At 48.2% G+C, this 22,808-nt stretch overlaps 1 protein-coding gene across 11 annotated transcripts in view; it reads right to left on the bottom strand.

Annotated features, from left to right (window-relative positions):
- OPA1 (OPA1 mitochondrial dynamin like GTPase) overlaps positions 1-22,808 on the bottom strand; it is a 198,320-nt gene that overhangs the window by 58,975 nt on the left and 116,537 nt on the right. For all 11 annotated transcript variants that reach the window (XM_077290337.1, XM_077290340.1, XM_077290338.1 and 8 more), the window contains 6 exons: positions 17,170-17,244; positions 17,002-17,073; positions 12,221-12,320; positions 8,734-8,864; positions 8,561-8,633; positions 6,855-6,927 (listed from right to left, as the gene is read on the bottom strand). In XM_077290337.1, coding sequence (XP_077146452.1) covers positions 6,855-6,927; positions 8,561-8,633; positions 8,734-8,864; positions 12,221-12,320; positions 17,002-17,073; positions 17,170-17,244 — 524 coding nt within the window. The remainder of the gene's footprint in view (positions 1-6,854; positions 6,928-8,560; positions 8,634-8,733; positions 8,865-12,220; positions 12,321-17,001; positions 17,074-17,169; positions 17,245-22,808) is intronic.

Here is a 22,808-nt window from a genome sequence, read left to right as displayed (position 1 = left end):
TAACCCTAACCCTACCCCTAGTTCTAACCCTAGTTCTAACCCTAACCCTAGTGGAAAAAAATATATATATTTTCTTTATTTTATTATTGTCCCTACCTATGGGGGTGATAAAGGGGGGGGTTTATTTACTATTTTTTTTATTTTGATCGCTGTGATAGAACCTACCACAGCGATCAAAATGTACTTTGTAATGAATCTGCCGGCCGGCAGATTCGGCGGGCGCACTGAGCATGCGCCCGCCATTTTGGAAGATGGCGGCGCCCATGGAGGAGGCGGACGGGCACCGGGAGCCTCGGTAAGTATAAGGGGGGGGGGGAGATCGGGGCACGGGGGGGGTGACATAGCAGCGGGGGGGAGCGGGCAGGAGGACGGGGGAGCGGAGCACAGGACGGAGGGGACCGGACCCCATAACGGAGCACTGGAGGGGCGATCGGTGGGGTGGGGGGGGGGGGGGTCACTTCAGGTTTTCCAGCCATGGCCGATGATATTGCAGCATCGGCCATGGCTGGATTGTAATATTTCACCAGTTTTTTAGGTGAAATATTACAAATCGCTGATTGGCAGTTTCACTTTCAACAGCCAATCAGAGCGATCGTAGCCACGGGGGGGTGAAGCCACCCCCCCTGGGCTGAAGTACCACTCCCCCTGTCTCTGCAGAACGGGTGAAATCGGAGTTAACCCTTTCACCCGCTCTGCAGCGACGCGATCATTCCATGACGCCACATAGGCGTCATGGGTCGGATTGGCACGCGTTTTCATGACGCCTACGTGGCGTCATGGGTCGGGAAGGGGTTAATAGGCTCTGAGCCATATACTTTGCATTTCTGTGTGAACACGCCACATACAGACTATTTGTTTGCACAGGTGCACTAAGTGGCTAATTCCTGATTGTAGGGTGGCTGCCATATCGGTATTATTGCACTTGTGTATCTGCCATCTTAACTTGGGTCCGCTGCACCTTGGCTAGTGCAATTGTTTGGAGGCCTTGGACAGGTAAGCATCTCTGCCTGTGTACTGGTGTTTTTTTGTCTAGAATAGTGGAGGTTTTTCCTCTTATGGTGTTGCCATAACGTTTGTGCAGCACTATATGGGGCAAGTGTCTGTATGGGGCCATAATTAACGTTTGTGGAGCATTACGGTATATGGGGCAAGTGTCTGTATGGAGCATCTTATGGGGCCATAATCAACATTTGTGCTGCATTATATTGGGCAAATGTGTCTATGGGGCATCGTATGGGGCCATTATTAACCTTTATGCAGGATTATATGGGGCATATTTTAATATGGAGCATCTTATGGGGCCATCATAAACTTTATGGAGCATGATATGAGGCTCCTGATTCAATATGGATATTCAAAAACACAACATACTGATGTCTCAATTAATTTTACTTTTATTGGTATCTATTTTTACTTTTGACATTTACCGGTAGCTGCTGCATTTCCCACCCTAGGCTTATACTCGAGTCATTAAGTTTTCCCAGTTTTTTGTGGCAAAATTAGGGGTCTCGGCTTATACTCGGGTCGGCTTATACTCGAATATATGGTATATTGAGAAAAAAAACAAAAAAACACACCCTCAGCAGGCAGGCGCCTGCGCTGCAGCATGATCCACATATAAAATGTGCATATAATTCAGTTAACTGGTGCTGAAAAATTCATTTAAAAAAAATGCCTCCTCCAAGATTGCGCCGCCTGTGCAGTACCAGCTATTGGCAATCGCCGATAGATGCAACTGCGCAGGCAGCGCCAACTTGCTAGAGAAAAAAAAATGTCTCCACTAAGATGGCGCCGGTTGTGCTTGCACAGTAGCATCTATCGGCGATCTAATAGATGGTACTGCGCAGGCATCTTTGAGGAAGCCATACAGATGCATATGTACGCAGAGCACCACATGAAGACCCCCCCCCCCCGAATCACGGGCATATCATTAACTGACAACTACACACAGATGAACCAACAACCACAAGTCGGATTTAATCAACCAACGTGTCATTTTAATTGGTATAACGGCGCCGACCTGACACTGTCTGCAGGTTACTCAGCACAATCTTGCTGACAGGTTCCCTTTACGCGACACTCCGATCGTAGCGGTTGTGCAGTTTTGCAGGTGAAACACAAGTTCCTACAAAATTAATTGATTGCTTAAGGAGCAAGTGTGCGTTATTCTTGTTTTCAGGCACTTCGCTGCTGCAGCATGTGACTGCAGCCTAAAGGGGAATCGGCACTTTATTTGATAACTTTATAGCACTCTGAATAGTAATTTAACCCCTTCACAATCTTTGATGTACATGTGTGTTAAGGTTCGTGTACCTGACTTTGATGTGGGCAAACATAATGAGCCCGCATCTTTTCCAGCAGAGGATGGCTCAATCAGTCATCATCTGCCTCTAATAACAACGATGGAGTGGAGCTCTGTCCACGGCGGTCAGTCTGTTAAATGCTGTTGCTGGCGGGCGGTGTCATTCCACCCACCCATCATGATCACAGGGCACCGTTTGGTTGCCTTGACAGCCGGTGGTCTGCGGATGACCCCAGTGTCTGTCATTACGATTCTCCTGTGAAAGCCAGCTTTTAGCTGGCGTTCAGATGAGATTGTGATTTTAGCTTTACATAGCAGTGCATTAGTACAAGCGATCAGTCGATTGAAGCTTCAAGTCCTCTAAGACAATTAAAAAAAATATATATTTGGTATCGCAGTGTTCGCACTATCAAAACATAAAATAAACTAATCCGAAACACCAGAATTTAGGTTTTTGGGTAGCCGCAATATTGCAATAACATTACAAAACATCATATCTACTCCTAAATGGTATCAGGAAAAACATCAGCACAGGGCACAAAAATAAGCCCTCACCCAGACCACGAATAGTGAAAGCGTTACGGGTCTCGGAAAATGGTGACCAGCAAAAAATATATATATATTTTTTTTACAACTTTTCACCACTTAAATAAAACAAAACAAAACTATATATGTTTTGGTATCGGAGTAATCATACTGACCTGGAGAATCATATCGCCAAGGTCAGTTTTACAGTATAGTAAACATGGTAAAAAGAAAAAAAAAATTTGTGAAACTGCCATTTTTTTTGCAGTTTCAAAACACTTTTACAGCTTTCTAATGAATCACATGATAAAATGAATGGTGTCCTTCAAAAGCACAACTTGCAACACGAAAATCAAGCCCTCATACGTCTATATGGGCGAAATAATAAACTTGTGACTCTTGAAAAAAGGGGAAGAAAAAAACAAACCAAAAAGTGCCTGTTACGAAGGGGTTAAAATGAGTGATGAGCGAGTATGCTCGTTACTCGAGATTTCCCGAGCATGCTGGGGTGGACTCCGAGTAGTTTGGGCATGCTCGGGGATTTAGTTTATGTCGCTGCATGGACTAAATCAGAGGTCCCCAACCTTTTTTGCACCAGGGACCGGCTTTAAGCAAGACCAGTTTTCCATGGCCCGGTGGGGGTGGGGCAGGGGCGGGGCTTTGGTCATATGGGGGTGGGGTTATGGAGGGATGGAGCTTAGTGCATACTTATCATATAATTATGACATTTATAATGAGAATGTGATTCAACTTACCATAGGTTCGGAATGAGTGGGAGCACCATGCTTGTTTCCCTGGTGCTTTGCACCATTATTGCCCCATAGCTGTGCCATATAGTGCTCTGCACCATTATTGCCCCATAGCTGTGCCATACAGTGCTCTGCACCGTTTATTATTGCCCCATAGCTGTGCCATACAGTGCTCTGCACCGTTTATTATTGCCCCATAGCTGTGCCATACAGTGCTCTGCACCGTTCATAATTGCCCCATAGCTGTGCCATATAGTGCTCTGCACCGTTCATAATTGCCCCATAGCTGTGCCATATAGTGCTCTGCACCGTTCATAATTGCCCCATAGCTGTGCCATACAGTGCTCTGCACCATTATTGCCCCATAGCTGTGCCATATAGTGCTCTGCACCATTATTGCCCCATAGCTGTGCCATACAGTGCTCTGCACCATTATTGCCCCATAGCTGTGCCATATAGTGCTCTGCACCATTCATTATTGCCCCATAGCTGTGCCATATAGTGCTCTGCACCATTGCCCCATAGCTGTGCCATATAGTGCTCTGCACCATTATTGCCCCATAGCTGTGCCATACAGTGCTCTGCACCATTATTGCCCCATAGCTGAGCCATATAGTGCTCTGCACCATTATTGCCCCATAGCTGTGCCATACAGTGCTCTGCACCATTATTGCCCCATAGCTGTGCCATATAGTGCTCTGCACCATTATTGCCCCATAGCTGTGCCATATAGTGCTCTGCACCATTATTGCCCCATAGCTGTGCCATACAGTGCTCTGCACCATTATTGCCCCATAGCTGTGCCATATAGTGCTCTGCACCATTATTGCCCCATAGCTGTGCCATATAGTGCTCTGCACCATTGCCCCATAGCTGTGCCATACAGTGCTCTGCACCATTATTGCCCCATAGCTGTGCCATATAGTGCTCTGCACCATTGCCCCATAGCTGTGCCATACAGTGCTCTGCACCATTATTGCCCCATAGCTGTGCCATATAGTGCTCTGCACCATTATTGCCCCATAGCTGTGCCATACAGTGCTCTGCACCATTATTGCCCCATAGCTGTGCCATATAGTGCTCTGCACCATTCATTATTGCCCCATAGCTGTGCCATATAGTGCTCTGCACCATTGCCCCATAGCTGTGCCATATAGTGCTCTGCACCATTATTGCCCCATAGCTGTGCCATACAGTGCTCTGCACCATTATTGCCCCATAGCTGAGCCATATAGTGCTCTGCACCATTATTGCCCCATAGCTGTGCCATACAGTGCTCTGCACCATTATTGCCCCATAGCTGTGCCATATAGTGCTCTGCACCATTATAGCCCCATAGCTGTGCCATATAGTGCTCTGCACCATTATTGCCCCATAGCTGTGCCATATAGTGCTCTGCACCATTATTGCCCCATAGCTGTGCCATATAGTGCTCTGCACCATTATTGCCCCATAGCTGTGCCATATAGTGCTCTGCACCATTATTGCCCCATAGCTGTGCCATATAGTGCTCTGCACCATTATTGCCCCATAGCTGTGCCATATAGTGCTCTGCACCGTCCATTATTGCCCCATAGCTGTGCTGCTGCTGCTGCAATAAAAATAATAAAACACATACTCACCTGTCTTGCTTGCAGCTCCTCGGCGCCATCTTCCCGGCGTCTCTCTGCACTGACTGATCAGGCAGAGGGCGGCGCGCACACTATATGCGTCATCGCGCCCTCTGACCTGCAGTCAGTGCGGAGAGACGCCGGGAAGATGGAGACAGCGCCCGGCGTGTGGAACGAGGACAGGTGAATATGTAATACTTACCTGCTCCCGGCGTCCCGCTCCTTCCCCCGGACAGCTGGTCTCCGGGTGCCGCAGCCTCTTCCTCTGTCAGCGGTCACCGGCACCGCTGATTAGAGAAATGAATTATGCGGCTCCGCCCCTATGGGAGGTGGAGCCGCCTATTCATTTCTCTAATGAGCGGTCCCACGTGACCGCTGAACAGGGGCGCCGCGGACCGGCTGAAAAACCCCAACGGCCCGGTCCTGGTCCGCGGACCGGCGGTTGGGGACCTCTGGACTAAATCAGCACAGTGTGGATGTAGTCTTAGACTGGATTAACACTTCTCCATTTCATATTTGTAATTTTAAAAACTTGTTGAAAAGATTTGCACTGCTGTGTTCTGGTGCACTCCTAGTTTTCGCTAGTGTGAATAAGGCCTGATGCAGAGTGCACATCTCTGTTTTTTTTTTTTTTTTTTTTTTTTTTGGGGGGGGGGGTTGGTTTCTCTCAATGTGTGAACGCACTAATAACACTGGTCTACAAAAAAAAATGTTTCTGGCATGGACTTTAAGAACAGTTTTAGACTAATTTGAGGGTGCTGGATTCAAATCTGATCTTATAATTTCTCCATCACATCACGTTTTTGCGCTATAGGTGTATAGCCCATTTTCATGAATTCCATGATATATATTAGTGTGTGAAAAGTGCCGGTTTATACGGTTCACTAAGGTAAATTTAGTTTTCATTTAGTCTCCCAATAAATGTGAGAATATCTTTGTTTTCTTTGAACATGCATAATTCCCATTTGTTATGATAACACCCTTGTTTTCTGTGCTACTGGACAGTAGAGCTACAGCAGAGCATTGGGTGAAAACTGAATGGCCTCAGCAACATAGTTTGGCATCTGGCGATAACAATGTCATCCATGATCCTCTAGTGGATAGGAAGGACATTGACTTTCCTCCCTTACACATAAAACTTGGATTGATGAAGCAGTTCGTCAAAGCTCTCAATCTCAGTGGAGAATGCTTTAACTATATATGCTCAACTTTTCCTGGTCTTAGTGAAGAGAAGAAAAAGGCTGGAATATTTGATTTTGATTTGCTGTACATAGACTTTGTAATCTTTGTTATTCCTTGATTAAAAATATACAAAATGTAGTACCGAAAATCATGTGTTTTTATCATAAAACATTAGGAGTAATTTTCATCAAAAATTGAAAATATCTCGAAATCCTGATGTGATAGCCAAAAACGGAGTTCATATTCGTAATCAGCAGCCAAAATTGACTTAAAATATGTTTTAAAACCTTTTGCCAGAAAAATTGTGTTGACCAGTGTAATTGTAAATGATACGGATCACATTGTAGACGTTCATTATTCTTAGGGAAATCAAATTCAATTCCAGGGCGTTATAAGCCTATTTATATGCACACTACATACTATCACGCATGGAACCTGAAGACATACATGCTGTGACAGCTGCAGTTATGAGCAAAGAAAACTCACTTCAGAAGACTTGACCCTTGAAAAAACTCCTCTTCATAGTCTTTAATGGAGTCAATGCATTCATTGGTGTTCCCTTCGAAAAAAACAACAATATATTTTTGTGCAGTTATGAAAATCATCCTCATATATAACTGAATAATAAAAATAAAAAAGCAGCACTTGGCACCATCGTGTCTCCCGATGTATAACCTCCTATCGGATCGGACTGCCTCTTCTCAGTAATGGAGGTCCTCTACACCAAGCGTGCTCACTGCATATAATCACTTCCAAACAAAAAAAACCCCTCTTTATTCAATGTAAAACACTTAAAGGAAAGGTTCGGCAGGTGTGGGGATCCAGCAAGGAAATCAGAAAGGCGGAGAATAATGATATCTTGTCATCAAAAGCGTTGTTAAACTAAATCACCGCTACAGGGCTCCTAAATACCTTTCCAAATGGCCCAAACGCTTCTTTTACAACAGTGTTTCCCAAAGGCTAGTCCTCAGGGCCCCCAACAGACTATGTTTTCAGGATTTCCTTAGTGTTGCACGAGTGATGAAATTATCATTAAGGCATCAGAATTGCTGCAAGCTCTCATGCATGTGCAATAAAAAGGCTATCCGAAAAACATGATGTGTTGGGGGCCCTGGGGACTGGAGTTTGGGAATCATACAAGGAGGGAGTAATTGGGCAGCACGGTGGTGCAGTGGTTAGCACTGTAGCCTTGCAGCGCTGGAGTCCTGGGTTCAAACCCCACCAAGGACAACATCTGCAAAGAGTTTGTATGTTCTCTCTGTGTTAGAGTGGGTTTCCTCTGGGTTCTCCGGTTTCCTCCCACATTCCAAAGACATACTGATAGGGAATTCAGATTGTGAGCCCCAGCGGGGACAGCTATGATAATGTGTGCAAACTGTAAAGCGCTGCGGAATATGTTAGCGCTATATAAAAATAAAGATTATTATTATTATTATTATTATTATTAATTTAAAGGAAACCTATCAGGTCTGATAACACTATTATCCTTCAGATAGAAGGTTAGTCTACAGGTTAATAGTGTTATAAAAGGTGCCAGGGTGGACTACTGAAAGTGCGAAAACGATGCAGGCGTGCTGGAGCAAATACAGTCACAGCAGCGGCTGGTAGCCCGCCCGGCACTGACCGGCAGCCAGCTCTATCCTGATACACTGCCGAGCCAGCTGTCACTTAGTGCCTGGGCATGCTTTCAGTCGCCACACTCGGTGCAGTGACCAGTGGCAGTAAAGCCGGCGGGCTCCCGAGAGAGAAAAAGTTAATTAACTCCCAGGTACATGAATTACAGTACTTTGGCTGGATACCTTCATAATGCTGAAATGTAACTCTATATTTGCAGGTTAATAGCATTACCAGATAAGCTAGGCTCCCTTTTATTTATAAAAACCATCACTTCCTTATTTCACCACTAAACAGGGCAGTGTTGCAATAAGGATTAGTCTCAGTCTCCTTGCTCTTAGCATACCAACACCGAGTTCATCAACATCTTGCCCAGGATGTGAAGTCAGCGTTAGCAGTGCTAAGCAGGATGGCTGTAAATCAAGACAGAGTTGTCATACTAAAAGCAAGGAAACCGTGAGTAGTCCTCATCGCAGCCTGCCCAAATGACTAGTTAGAGCCTTGATCGGGGCTTTATATCTTCAAGTGCTTCGGTTAGTTCAGATCAGTTATAAGAGAAGCAGTTGGACTATTCTTACCTTTTCCAGTTACAACAGCAAAATATCCAAGAGCTTTCATTGGGAAGAGTTTTCCTTCAATTATTTGCTGGATCTTTAAAGGGCCAAAATAAGAATTACTATTCTATATACAGTATATAAAATGAATAGAGCAATACATAATAGCATATTAAAGGACACAAAACTTTACTTACTCGGCTGGGGCTGGCTACATTTTTCTCAGCAAGATCTACTTTGGTCAGAACAAAGATAGTTCTTCTGCCTTGTGGATCCATCTGACTTACAAGGTCAGTAACAATACTCCTCTCAGCATCTACAGACCCATCTGACAAAAGACAAAAATATTTACCTCTTCTATCTTAATTTTTGCAATATACACAAATAAAAGGTACGTTTTCATGTAAAAACATTAGTGCAATGCCATATACATTTATCATAATTCAGTGTATACCTTATTTGGAAATAAAGCTATGTATATTCATGGTTTATCCAAAAATGAACAACGCCTTTTCATTGTCTGTAAAGTGCTTATAAAATAAGACATAAAATAAACAAACCATACTTCTCTCTGTCCAAGACAAGCGCCTCTTCCCCGCTCCGAGCACCATGTCTACCTACAATCTCGTGACTTGGTTAAGGTCATGTGGCTGATGCAGCGTTAACATTTCCACCTGATGGAAGGATGTGAAGGCTGCAGATCAACAGCGGCTGCTCGCTTCACAAACTGTCCTGTTGGGGAAATTAAGTACTCCAGTGATGCCGCCATAGGAATTAAGGGGATAAGTAGCAGTCAGATGCTGCCTATAACATGTCCTATATTAATTGTTCATCAGCAAGTGTGACCATCTCTATAAAAGAAAAAGTCTTGGTAGTTTGCTCATCTGGAGCACTCAGCAATAAGGAGAAACAATGTCAAATTCATAAAACATTTTTACAAAAGAGTATTCCCTCTCTTCTTCCCTTCTGCTTCTTTACCCTTTTGGTCTAATTTAGTCAATATTACAGTTACAGGGGTTGTCCAACAAAGTACATTTTAATCAATACATCTTTGAATAATACCGTATATAAGCCAACCCGAGTATAAGCCGAGGCACCTAATTTTGCCAAGAAAAACTGGGAAAATGTATTTTCTCGAGTATAAGCTGGGTATGCATTGTCCCCTAATCCCCATCCTTGTTTGCATGGCTCCTCCTCCCCATCCTTGTATGCATGGTTCCTCATCCCCAACCTTGTCTGCACGGCTCCTCATTCCCATCCATGTATGCATGGCTCCTCATCCCCAACCTTGTCTGCATGGCTCCTCATCCCCAACCTTGTCTGCACGGCTCCTCATTCCCATCCATGCATGCATGGCCCCCATGAGAAAAGCATAAAAATTTTTTTAAAAAAAATATCCTACTTAGGCTTCTTTCACACTTGCGTCGGTATGGGGCCGTCGCAATGCGTTGGCCCGACGTACCGACGCACGTTGTAAAAATTGTGCAGAGTGTGGGCAGCGGATGCAGTTTTTCAACGCATCCGCTGCCCAGTCTATGTCCCGGGGAGGAGGGGGCGGAGTTCCGGCAGCGCATGCGCGGTCGGAAATGGCGGACGCGACGTACAAAAAAACGTTACATTGAACTTTTTTTGTGACGACGGTCCGCCAAAACACGACGGACGCGAGGTGTGGCCATCCGTCGCGATCCGTCGGCAATACAAGTCTATGGGCAAAAACGCATCCTGCGGGCACATTTGCGGGATCCGTTTTTTGTCCAAAACGACGAATTGGGACGGATGCCACATGAAGCAAGTGTGAAAGTAGCCTTACCTTCCCTGCGCGCCCTCGCAGCATCTTATTCTGATGCCTGCAGCTCCAGCTGACGAGCAATCACATGTTCCCGCTCATTAAGGTAATGAATATTCACTCCACGCCATGCCTATGGGAGTGGAGAGAGGTGAATATTCATAACTCTTAAGTAAAGCGCATCCACGATAGCCCGACAGCTGCTGGCAGACTGCGGCTGCCACTGCGCGCTATTAGAGAATTGAATATTCATTGCCATTGCAGTGAATATTAATTTCTCTTTAGCAGCGCGCGCACAGGCTTTAGCCGCAGCAGCCGGTTCCTGCCTCCTGTGACAGTGACGAGGGGGCATTTCAGCACAAAAAAAAGTGCTGAAAAATCTGGCTTATACACGAATATATACGGTTAAAACGGATTTATATGCAGTGTGTACGTAGTCTGATTTATAAGCAGATGAGAACGAGCCCTAAAACTGAAAAATATATAAAGATGCCTTCCGTGTGCCCTCTCTTATCTCCCTCACTGTCCAGTGAATGCCAAGACGTCAGCTAGATGTTGTGCAGTTCAAATTAGGATAAAAAAAAATTGATTATGTCTTACCCTAAGCCTTTCACCAGGTGAAAATATTGCAGATCAGCATGAAATCCAGCTCTATGTCCTCTTTTAGGCTTTGCAAAGGACAAAGTAGATCCAGGTTACGGGCTCGCAATCTTCTTTATCAGGCTACATTCACATGTTCAGTATTTGGTCAGTATTTTACATCAGTATTTATAAGCCAAAAACAGGAGTCAGTGATAAATACAGAAGTGATTACATGTTTTCTATACATTTCCCCTGATTGTCCCACTTCCGATTTTGGCTTACAAATACGGAGGTAAAATACTGACCAAATATTGAATGTGTGAACGTGCCCTTAAAGGGAACCTGTCATCAGAAAAAATGCTGCTAACCTGCAGATATGGGGTTATTCTGCAGGTTAATAGCGTTACTTACCTGCCCGCACGTAACCGACCGCTATGGTGACAAAATGAACTTTATTCTCCCGGTCAGCACTCCGGTTCAGTCACTGCTCTGAGTATAGAGAGCAGCAGCTGTAACTGCACTCCCCGGCCCTGACAGCCAACCCCAATGCAGTGCCAGTGACAGTAGCGCGGTTACAGCTGCCGCTCTCTATACTCAGAGCGGTGACTGAACCCGAATGCTGACTGAGACTGAAGTTCATTTCCTCCCTGAAGCATTTGGCTACATGAGGGCGCCAGGCAGGTTAGTAACGCTACTAAAATGCAGATTAACCCCATATCTGCAGGTTAACCCGTTTCCGACGTTGGGCATAATAATACGCCCAAGTTGGACTCCGGCGCTGAGCCAACAACTTTCCCAGCACATATCAGCTGTTTTGAACACCTGACATGTGCCTCTAACAGCCACGGGTGGAATTGCGATCCACCCGCAGCTAACCAGTTGATGGCATGACAACCAGAGGTCTCCAGCAGACCTCTAAGGTTGTCATAGCTAAATGCTATGAGCGCCGCCCTGGACAATCACTCAGTAATGGCCCAGAGAGGTGAGAAAAAAAATAAAATAAAATATAACCAAATACTCACCTCCTAAAGCAATGCTGCGCCTCCATACTCAGAGCTGCAGCCAGATGAAATGGGAATGCTGTAGCCCATCAGCGGGCCACAGAATGGCTGCAACACTCATTTGACGCCCCCATACTCTCACCCACTGAGTGTTTCACTCAAGAGACTGTTGGGGGATGCAGTGCTGAGTGACTAGCGGTGCTGGTCTAGGAAGGGATTTTCAATTTTTTTTCTCAAACTGCCTGGAATCATAAATCAGGGATTGTCCAGTAGAAGATGACCCCTTTAGGTGTCCTGAGTGACCACATCTCCTACCTTGTATACAAAGGATGATGGCATTTGGGTTCTGCATATAAGCTTTGCTGATGCTGAAAATAGTTTCCTTTGTGTCGGGGGCCATGCCTGATGTCACAGTCTGTAAAAAAAAATTAAAAAATTGAGTTATGTTAGGAATATAAGGGGTACGCTGGACTCGCACCTACATAGGGTAACTGTAACACCTTGGAGTATTTGATCTGTTATCTGTTCTTTATAAATGGCTACTTTAATGTTATGGTGTGCACATTGTTACTGGCTACCTAGCCTGATATATTAACAACTAGCTATTGAACCCGTTCTACGCCCGGGTGGCGAGCATTTATATTGGTATATGGTCTCCATCCATGGTATGTGCTGCTCCCATCTTGCTCTCCCATCCTGTCATGTGCTGCTCCATCCTGCGCCCCCATCCTGTCATGTGCTGCTCCACCGTGTCATGTGCTGCTCCATCCTGCATCCCCATCCTGTCATGTGCTGCTCCACCGTGTCATGTGCTGCTCCATCCTGCGCCCCCCATCCTGTCATGTGCTGCTCCACCGTGTCATGTGCTGCTCCATCCTGCGCCCCCATCCTGTCATGTGCTGCTCCACCGTGTCATGTGCTGCTCCATCCTGCATCCCCATCCTGTCATGTGCTGCTCCACCGTGTCATGTGCTGCTCCATCCTGCGCCCCCATCCTGTCATGTGCTGCTCCACCGTGTCATGTGCTGCTCCATCCTGCATCCCCATCCTGTCATGTGCTCCCATCCTGCGCCCCCATCCTATCACGTGCTGCTCCATCCTGCGCCCCCATCAGTGCGGGCGGCTGTGCTGAGTGCGGGCGGCTGTGCTGAGTGCGGGCGGCTGTATATGGCTGTGCTGAGTGCGGGCGGCTGTATGTGGCGCGGCTGTGCGTGGCTGGGCTGGGTGCGGCGGCTGTGGACGGCTGTGCTGGGTGCGGTGGCTGTGCTGGGTGCAGCGGCTGTGCGTGGCTGTAGGCGGCCGTGCGTGGCTGTAGGCGGCTGTGCGTGGCTGTGCTGGGTGCGGCGGCTGTGCGTGGCTGTGCTGGGTGCGGCGGCTGTGCTGGGTGCGGTGGCTGTGGGTGGCTGTGCTGGGTGCGGCGGCTGTGGACGGCTGTGCTGGGTGCGGTGGCTGTGCGTGGCTGTAGGCGGCTGTGCGTGGCTGTGGGCGGCTGTGCTGGGTGCGGCGGCTGTGCTGGGTGCGGCGGCTGTGCTGGGTGCGGCGGTTGTGCTGGGTGCGGCGGCTGTGCTGGGTGCGGTGGCTGTGCTGGGTGCGGCGGCTGTGGACGGCTGTGCTGGGTGCGGTGGATGCGTGGCTGTAGGCGGCTGTGCGTGGCTGTGGGCGGCTGTGCTGGGTGCGGCTGCTGTGCTGGGTGCGGCGGCTGTGCTGGGTGCAGTGGCTGTGGTGGGTGCGGCGGCTGTGGGTGGCTGTGCTGGGTGCGGCGGCTGTGGGCGGCTGTGCTGGGTGCGGTGGCTGTGCGTGGCTGTAGGCGGCTGTGCGTGGCTGTAGGCGGCTGTGCTGGGTGCGGCGGCTGTGCTGGGTGCGGTGGCTGTGCTGGGTGCGGTGGCTGTGCTGGGTGCGGCGGCTGTGGGTGGCTGTGCTGGGTGCGGCGGCTGTGCTGGGTGCGGCGGCTGTGCTGGGTGCGGCGGCTGTGCTGGGTGCGGCGGCTGTGGACGGCCGTGCTGGGTGCGGCGGCTGTGCGTGGCTGTGGGCGGCTGTGCGTGGCTGTGGGCGGCTGTGCTGGGTGCGGCGGGTGCTGGGTGCGGCGGCTGTGCTGGGTGCGGCGGCTGTGGGTGGCTGTGCTGGGTGCGGCGGCTGTGGATGGCTGTGCTGGGTGCGGTGGCTGTGCTGGGTGCGGTGGCTGTGCTGGGTGCGGCGGCTGTGCGTGGCTGTAGGCGGCTGTGCGTGGCTGTGCTGGGTGCGGCGGCTGTGCTGGGTGCGGCGGCTGTGCTGGGTGCGGCGGCTGTGCTGGGTGCGGCGGCTGTGCTGGGTGCGGCGGCTGTGCTGGGTGCGGCGGCTGTGCTGGGTGCGGCGGCTGTGCTGGGTGCGGCGGCTGTGCTGGGTGCGGCGGCTGTGCTGGGTGCGGCGGCTGTGCTGGGTGCGGCGGCTGTGCTGGGTGCGGCGGCTGTGCTGGGTGCGGCGGCTGTGCTGGGTGCGGCGGCTGTGGACGGCTGTGCTGGGTGCGGTGGCTGTGGGCGGCTGTGCTGGGTGCGGCTGCTGTGGGTGGCTGTGCTGGGTGCGGCTGCTGTGGGTGGCTGTGCTGGGTGCGGCGGCTGTGCGTGGCTGTAGGCGGCTGTGCGTGGCTGTAGGCGGCTGTGCGTGGCTGTAGGCGGCTGTGCGTGGCTGTAGGCGGCTGTGCGGTGGCTGTGCTGGGTGCGGTGGCTGTGCTGGGTGCAGCGGCTGTGCGTGGCTGTAGGCGGCTGTGCTGGGTGCGGCGGCTGTGCGTGGCTGTGCTGGGTGCGGTGGCTGTGCTGGGTGCGGTGGCTGTGCTGGGTGCGGCGGCTGTGCTGGGTGCGGCGGCTGTGCTGGGTGCGGCGGCTGTGCTGGGTGCGGCGGCTGTGCTGGGTGCGGCGGCTATGGGTGGCAGTGCTGGGTGCGGCGGCTGTGGACGGCTGTGCTGGGTGCGGTGGCTGTGGGCGGCTGTGCGTGGCTGTGGGCGGCTGTGCGTCGCTGTGGGCGGCTGTGCTGGGTGCGGCGGCTGTGCTGGGTGCGGCGGCTGTGGTGGGTGCGGTGGCTGTGGTGGGTGCGGCGGCTGTGGGTGGCTGTGCTGGGTGCGGCGGCTGTCGCCACCTGATTCATTTCCGCCGCCATTTTCTTGGTCCTGCTCCCGGAATCGGCGCCTGCGCAGTCCGCGCTTTCCGGCGCCATTTTCTTGAAGACACACTGCAATGTGTCTTCAATAAAATGGCGCCGGAAAGCGCGGACTGCGCAGGCGCCGATTCCGGGAGCAGGACCAAGAAAATGGCAGCGGAAATGAATCAGGTGGTGTAAGTAACAAATAGCTGTGGCATGAAGTGCCACAGCCTCATGGCACAGCAATTTGTTACTTGCGCTACCTCATTCATTTCCGGCGCCATTTTCTGTGTTCTCCTGGTGCCGGAATCGGCGCCTGCGCAGTCCGCGCTTTCCGGCGCCATTTTCTTGAAGACACACTGCAATGCGTCTTCAATAAAATGGCGCCGGAAAGCGCGGACTGCGCAGGCGCCGATTCCGGGAGCAGGGGGACATTCATGGCCCGGAATCGCGTCGGTGGAACGGGACAGGTAAGTATACTCACCCTCCAACCTCCTGGCTCGTCCCTGCTTCTCCGTTGGAGATCGCGGTGTGCGTTCAGCGCTTACGCATACCGCGATCTCCTGGGAGCGTCACTCTGTGGGGTCCAGACTGCGCCGGCGCTTGCGCAGTCTATAAAGGCTTCGGACAGAGTGACGCTCCCAGCGTTATATTATAGATGTCATTTATCTATGGTTACTGTGTGCACATTGTTACTGGCTACATAACCTGATACTACATGAACAAGGTCATTTATTTATGGTTACTCTGCATTACCTCATATCTTTAAAGGGAACCTGTCACCCCCCCACCCCCCCAGGCGTTTTAAACTAAAAGAGCCACCTTGTGCAGCAGTAATGCTGCATTCTGACAAGGTGGCTCTTTTAGTTCTGGGTGCTGTAACTGCAGAAATAATCAGTTTTGTAATTTGTCAATAAATACCTTTCTTCAGTCCTGGAGGCAGGCCTTTCCCCCCTGCTGCAGACGCCACACAGCCGTCACTCAAGTCTTCTTGGCGCCGGGCGCCGCCTCCTCTGCGCTGTATTGAAATGAGCCGGCGCCTGCGCTCTTTTCTCCTGCCTTGGGCAGGCGCAGTGAGCGCTGCCCGTCCTCTGTCCTCATATGCAGTCTAGCTGACTGCGCCTGTGCGGACGCCCTGTCTGTGAGTCCCTTCCCCGCAGTGTCTTCTGATTTATTCACACTGCGGGGCTGGGATTCGCAGGCAGGGCGGCCGCACAGGCGCAGTCAGCTAGACTGCATATGAGGACAGAGGACGGGCAGCGCTCACTGCGCCTGCCCAAGGCAGGAGAAAAGAGCGCAGGCGCCGGCTATTTTCAAAACAGCGCTGAGGAGGTGGCGCCAAGAAGACTTGAGTGACGGCTGTGTGGCGTCTGCAGCAGGGGGGGAAACGCCTGCCTCCAGGACTGAAGAAAGGTATTTAGGACAAATTACAAAACGGATTATTTCTGCAGTTACAGCACCCAGAACTAAAAGAGCCACCTTGTCAGAATGCAGCATTACTGCTGCACAAGATGGCTCTTTTAGTTTCAAACACCTGGGGGGGGGGGGGGGGGTGACAGGTTCCTTTTAAACACTGTATAGCTATATAATTAATTTAATTATTTTTTGCACTATGCACTTTATATTTTGCATATTTCTGTATTCAGATTGGCTGTGCGGTTGTTTTAGGATCTGATATAGCCTGTGTATGTATATATATACACACACACACACACACACACACACACACATTCATATATACACTTTGTTAGGCGTAATTCTATTCACCTTCTGTCCAGCATTTGCTGTTTTGCCATTACTTGTATAGTGTACTAGCATCTCCTAATTTTTTTTAAATGTTTTAATAAATCTTGTATTTGAATACAATTTCTGTATATTTTAAATTATCGGTCTTGGAAGACTTTGTTGCCTTTTTGTTTTGTTGATTTATGTTAGGAATATGTTTTACTATAGTTTAGAAAAATGAAAAGATTTGTAGTACTTACACTGATTACCCCGGGTAGGTCAACAAGCACCATCCGCTGTATTCCAGGGCCCTTTACACTCAGTGAGATGGTCTGCAAAATGGACAATGTTATTATAGATTAAATCTGCATGTATAAAAAGTGCATAATAATAATAATCCAAAAAATTTTATATATTGGGGATATTACCTCTGGGCTAACAGTTTGTCCATTCTTGACACTTTTCCTCATTCGCACCTCTATTTCATCTCTCAGAGCTGCAAGCTGTCAATGAGCACAAGCCAATTTACAGATTAACATGGGACAAACAAGAAAAACAAAACGTGTCCCATTAAACATGCCGCCTGTGACAGATTGGGTGCTTACTGATAGGCAAAATGGGATCAAGAGCAGTCAGAGACTGACACAGGAGGAGGGTTCATGCAGAGCTTCTGCTATTGTTGGTGTACAAAGTAAATTTAAAGCCTGTACATCCAGGTGGCCTACTACCAACCACCCAGAAAAGACACAAACCGGTGGTGTGTTACAGCACACCGATAGACCAGCAATCCTCACTAATAGCCTCTTGCCTTCAATTTCCACCCTCTATTGTACACACCAGCTCCTTTTAATTCCAATATTGAGACATAAAACAGGCCAGGAAAGGAAGAAAAGACCATCCTTCCAAACATGAGTAGTATTCCATAAACGTCCCGGCCTGAAAATAAGAATTATCAAAGTCCTAAACAAACCACACTTTGGTTTGGATATCCAGCCTTTCTGTATTCTTAAGGGAATGTGCACACGTTGCGGATTTGGCTCTGCGGATCCGCAGCAGTTTTCCATGCGGTAAACAATACCATGTAAACATATGGAAAACCAAATCCGCTGTGCTCATGCTGTGGAAACGCTGCGTTGTAGTTTCTGCAGCATGTCAATTCTTTGTGCAGAATAAGCAGCGTTTTACACCTATTCCATAATAGGAATCTGCAGGTGTAAAAACATAGGTGAAATCCGCACAAAAGCTGCAGAAAACCCGCAGGGAATCCGCAGGTAAAACGCAGGTCATTTTACCTGCGGATTCTGCAGAATCCGAGCGGAAAAATCCGCAATGGAATCTGCAACGTGTACACTAACCCTTATACTTCACCCAGCTTTTCGTGGATGAGATAAAGACATGAGAGAGTAATCTTGGTCCAATACAACAGTCCCTAACTACTTATTTCACAAGCCCCATCTGTAAGCAGTATATTACAGGGCCAAACAGACTGAGAACTCGGGAACAGAATTGGAGAAAAACCGTTGGAGAACTTGTGTTTGAGTCAGGACATCGGTCTCATTCAATACATGACAGCCCTCCATGTGTGGCATTAGATAGGGCAGCATGTTTAATATGACAGATGAGCGTAGAGGGCTTGTCTTACACATACAACTATGTCGAACGAAAACAAAATGGATTTCTGCGGATCCATGTAGGTTTAACGTCAGTTTCTAGGATCCCAGAGCGTGCACAAACAGTTACTGGTTGAACCAAAAAAGGACAAACTAACAACCCCTAGGCTCCTGTGTATCACATAGGCATGCTAGAACTGCACCATTTTACTGGATATATGGAACAGAATAGGCCATTAACGAAAAATAATGTGGCTGTTGTTGTAAATGCCAGAAAGGAATCAATACAGCAGTCAGCTGACACCAGTACACAGAAGGCTGTGTACTGGTGTCAGTTGACTGTTGTATTGATTCCTTTCTGATATGGTAGCATTAAAGGGTTATTCCCATCCCTAACATCATAACCCAATACGTAATATCAATAATATATTATGATTATTAAAGGGAATCTGTCACCTCATTATCTACAGCATTCTATAATGCTGTAGATAAGCCCCCGATGTATCCTGAAAGATGAGAAAAACAAGTTAGATTAGGGTACTGTCACACTCTGCAACTTTTCAACGATCACGACCAGCGATACGACCTGGCCGTGATCGTTGGAAAGTCGTTGTGTGGTCGCTGGGGAGCTGTCACACAGACAGCTCTCCAGCGACCAACGATGCCGAAGGCCCCGGGTAACCAGGGTAAACATCGGGTTACTAAGCGCAGGGCCGCGCTTAGTAACCCGATGTTTACCCTGGTTACCATCGTAAAAGTAAAAAAAAACAAACAGTACATACATTCCGGTGTCCGTCAGGTCCCTTGCAGTCTGCTTCCCGCTCTGACTGACTCCCGGCCGTAAAGTGAAAGCAGATCACAGCGGTGACGTCACCGCTGTGCTCTGCTCTTACTTTCCGGCCGGCAGTCAGTCAGAGCGGGAAGCAGACTGCAAGGGACCTGACGGACACCGGAATGTGAGTATGTACTGTTTGTTTTTTTTTACTTTTACGATGGTAACCAGGGTAAACATCGGGTTACTAAGCGCGGCCCTGCGCTTAGTAACCCGATGTTTACCCTGGTTACAAGCGAACGCATCGTTGGATCGGTGTCACACACACCGATCCAACGATGACAGCGGGAGATCCAGCGACGAAAGAAAGTTCCAAACGATCTGCTACAACTTACGATTCTCAGCAGGGTCCCTGATCGCTGCTGCGTGTCAGACACAGCGATATTGGATATCGCTGGAACGTCACGGATCGTACCGTCGTAGCGACAAAAGTGCCACTGTGAGACAGTACCCTTATACTCACCTGGGGCGGTCCGGGTCCGATGGGAGTCGCAGGTCGCGGGTCCGGCGCCTCCCATCTTCATGCGATGACGTCCTCTTGCTTGCTTCTGTCGCGGCTCCTGCGCAGGCGTAATTCTCTGCCCTGTTGAGGGAAAATCAAAAGTACTGCAGTGCGCAGGTGCCGGAAAAGGTCAGAGAGGTCCAGCACCTGCGCACTGCAGTACTTTACTCTGCCCTCAACGGGGCAAATCAGTACGCCTGTGCAGGAGCCGCAACAGAAGCAAGGAAGAGGGTGTCATCCCATGAAGGGAGGCGCCGAACCCGTGACACCCATCTGACCGGACCGCCCCCTGGGTGAGTATAATTCAGGTTACATCGGGGGTTTATCTACAGCATTACAGAATGCTGAAGATAAGCCCCTAATGGCGGTGGCTGCATCTTATATGCGAAAAATGAGGTGACAGATTGCCTTTTATAATATTCCAATTAGAAATGTAGTATAGTTCTTCTGATTTGCTATGTTGATTACTCCATGTACAGGACATTACATTAGCTTAGGTATCCATGGTTAAGACCACTAACAATTGTCACTATACAAGTGGTCATAACCAAGGACACCAAAGCTACTGCTATGTCCTGCACACGGGGTAAGTGACATAGCTTATTAGAGAAGAAGTGTAGATATTGCGCTACAGTTGTTGGCCAATAGTAGAACAATTCGTATCCCCAAAAGGAACCTCTCAATTCTATATTTCAATAGTGCTCCTTATTTAAAGCAAAAATGCAATACAAACACCCAACAAAGGCTGTAACTTATCGGGCGCTGTCAATCTAGTGTGTGTAGGTGATATTCCCCCTGTATACATATTTTGTGTGACCAAGAGTTAAAAAAAAGTATGAATATACATATGTGTATTTGTAAAACTGGCTCCAAGTATAGGTATCCCAAAAATACATTAAAAAAAATACACAAAAAATAGTACAATGGATAAAAATTCGCTGGTTCTATAAAAATTGCCATAAAATTTGTTTAAATATTTTAATATTTAATACTCTTGGTCACACAAAATATGTATACATGGACCCAGAGGAATAAGGAGTCATTTTTAGACATACCGTACAGTATATACACACTTATATTTTTTTAAAAATTCTTAACTAAATAAAACATTTGTTTTTAACAGTATGGAGCTATTTAAGTGGAGCAGATTACATAGACAAACATTTTGGTGGTTTATTTGCTCTCAGTACAAAGTAAACATCTATTACTTTTTGTAATATTTGTAGAATGCCAGATAAATATTTATCCATCATCCATTTGTGTGCTGACTGCAAGTGTGAACAGAACCATATCCAGCAAGCTTTGCTCATGGTAATTTGTCCATCACTCCTGTGTTGCTTTTTTTTTTCCCTCTGTCTTTGGTTTCTGATTTAAAGTGTTCAAAGCTATTTTCCCAGTTTTATGGCCTTGTTCAGCATTGGTTGTTTACCCTGCATAGTAATGCCTGCTCTGGCCTTATGCCAATTGGTTAATTGCTGATTGTGGCCATTTGGTTCCTGATGCTAGCAGTCATTTCATTTCATATATATTTAGTGTGACTCTGATAGCACGCGCCCGGGGTCGAGTGTGCAACAGATATTAAGTGCAACATGACCAAGTGCTTGGCAGTTAGACAATGGCAGTTAGACAATGGCAGTTGGACAGGACAGGAGACAGGTAAGGTGCATAAGTTTTACAAACAATCATGCTTCTTGGTCAGTCATACTACATTATGCACTGATCATATCAATCTGCTTCTTATTAGTTTTTACTTCTGCTTTCTCAGAACTCGCCCGCCCTTTAACACATTCTGGGCACTCTCTCTATATCCACCCCTCTCCCATGTATAACTCTGAGGCTATACTGACATTTCTTACCCACTCCAAACCAGCCACTACCTCCATGCAGCACTCAAAACGTTCATACAAATCATCCCACCACCTGCTCTTTCTGTTTTTTTCTCCTTCTACTAGTTGCAGGAGACATCTCCCCCAACCCTGGGCCTCCCTCCACCAGCATACATTACTCTCCTCCAGCTGTATATAGAAACCCTGCTAATCTTATTAACATTCAGTGCATGCCTTCTCCTATCGCTTTCCACTGTGCTCTCTGGAATGCACGGTCTGTGTGTAACAAACTAACTTACATTCACGATCTTTTCCTCTCTAATTCCCTTAGCCTTCTGGCTATTACAGAAACCTGGATCCAGCACTCAGACACCACCCGCCATTGAAGCTCTCTCGTTTGGTGGGCTGAAATTTTCACATACCACCAGACCTGAGAAAAGACAGGGTGGAGGTGTTGGTTTGCTCCTTTCATCACAATATGCTTTCCAGGTCACCCCCTGGTTCCCTCACTTACATTTCCTTCCTTTGAAGTCCACGCCGTCAGACTCTTTAAGCCCTTCTCCTTGCGAGTGGCGGTTGTTTATCGCCCTCCAGGCTCCTCCCGCCTGTTTCTAGACCACTTTGCCACCTGGCTTACTCACTTTCTATCCTGTGACATCCCCACCCTCATCATGGGAGACTTTAACATCCCCATCAATGATCCCCTCTCCCAATCTGCCTCTCATCTTCTTTCTCTAACTTCTTCATCCGGCCTCTCACAGTTTACTAATTCTCCTACGCATGAGGACGGGAATACTCTGGACCTGGTTTTCTCCTGTCCCGGATCGCTGCACGACTTTACTAACTCCCCTCTCCCGCTCTCGGACCACAACCTTCTTTCCTTCTCTGTCAATAATTGTCTCCTCACCCGGGACACCCCCACTTACCACACTTATCGGAATACACGTACCATTAATACCCAGCAGCTTATGGACAATCTCCACACATCTTTAGCCCCCATCTCCTCCCTCTCCTGTCGAGACTTAGCATTGTCACACTTCAATAATACACTGAAAAATGCCCTATATGAAGCAGCACCTTAGACCCGAGACAGACAACGGCAGCCCTGGCACACTATGCAAACACGCTTTCTTCAGCGTTGCTCAAGGTGTGCAGAGCGGCAGTGGAGAAAATCTTTCATAGCAGAAGACTTCATCCACTATAAGTTCATGCTCAAAACCTATAACTCTGCCCTTTATCTGGCCAAACAATCTTACTTCACCACCCTCATCAACTCACTATCCAACAACCCAAAACG

The sequence above is a fragment of the Ranitomeya variabilis genome, chromosome 2 (assembly GCF_051348905.1).
Source record: "Ranitomeya variabilis isolate aRanVar5 chromosome 2, aRanVar5.hap1, whole genome shotgun sequence".
NCBI classification, from domain to species: domain Eukaryota; kingdom Metazoa; phylum Chordata; class Amphibia; order Anura; family Dendrobatidae; genus Ranitomeya; species Ranitomeya variabilis.
The sequence above is the reverse complement of the archived record's forward strand: the minus strand, read 5'-3'. Positions and strand labels throughout refer to the sequence as shown.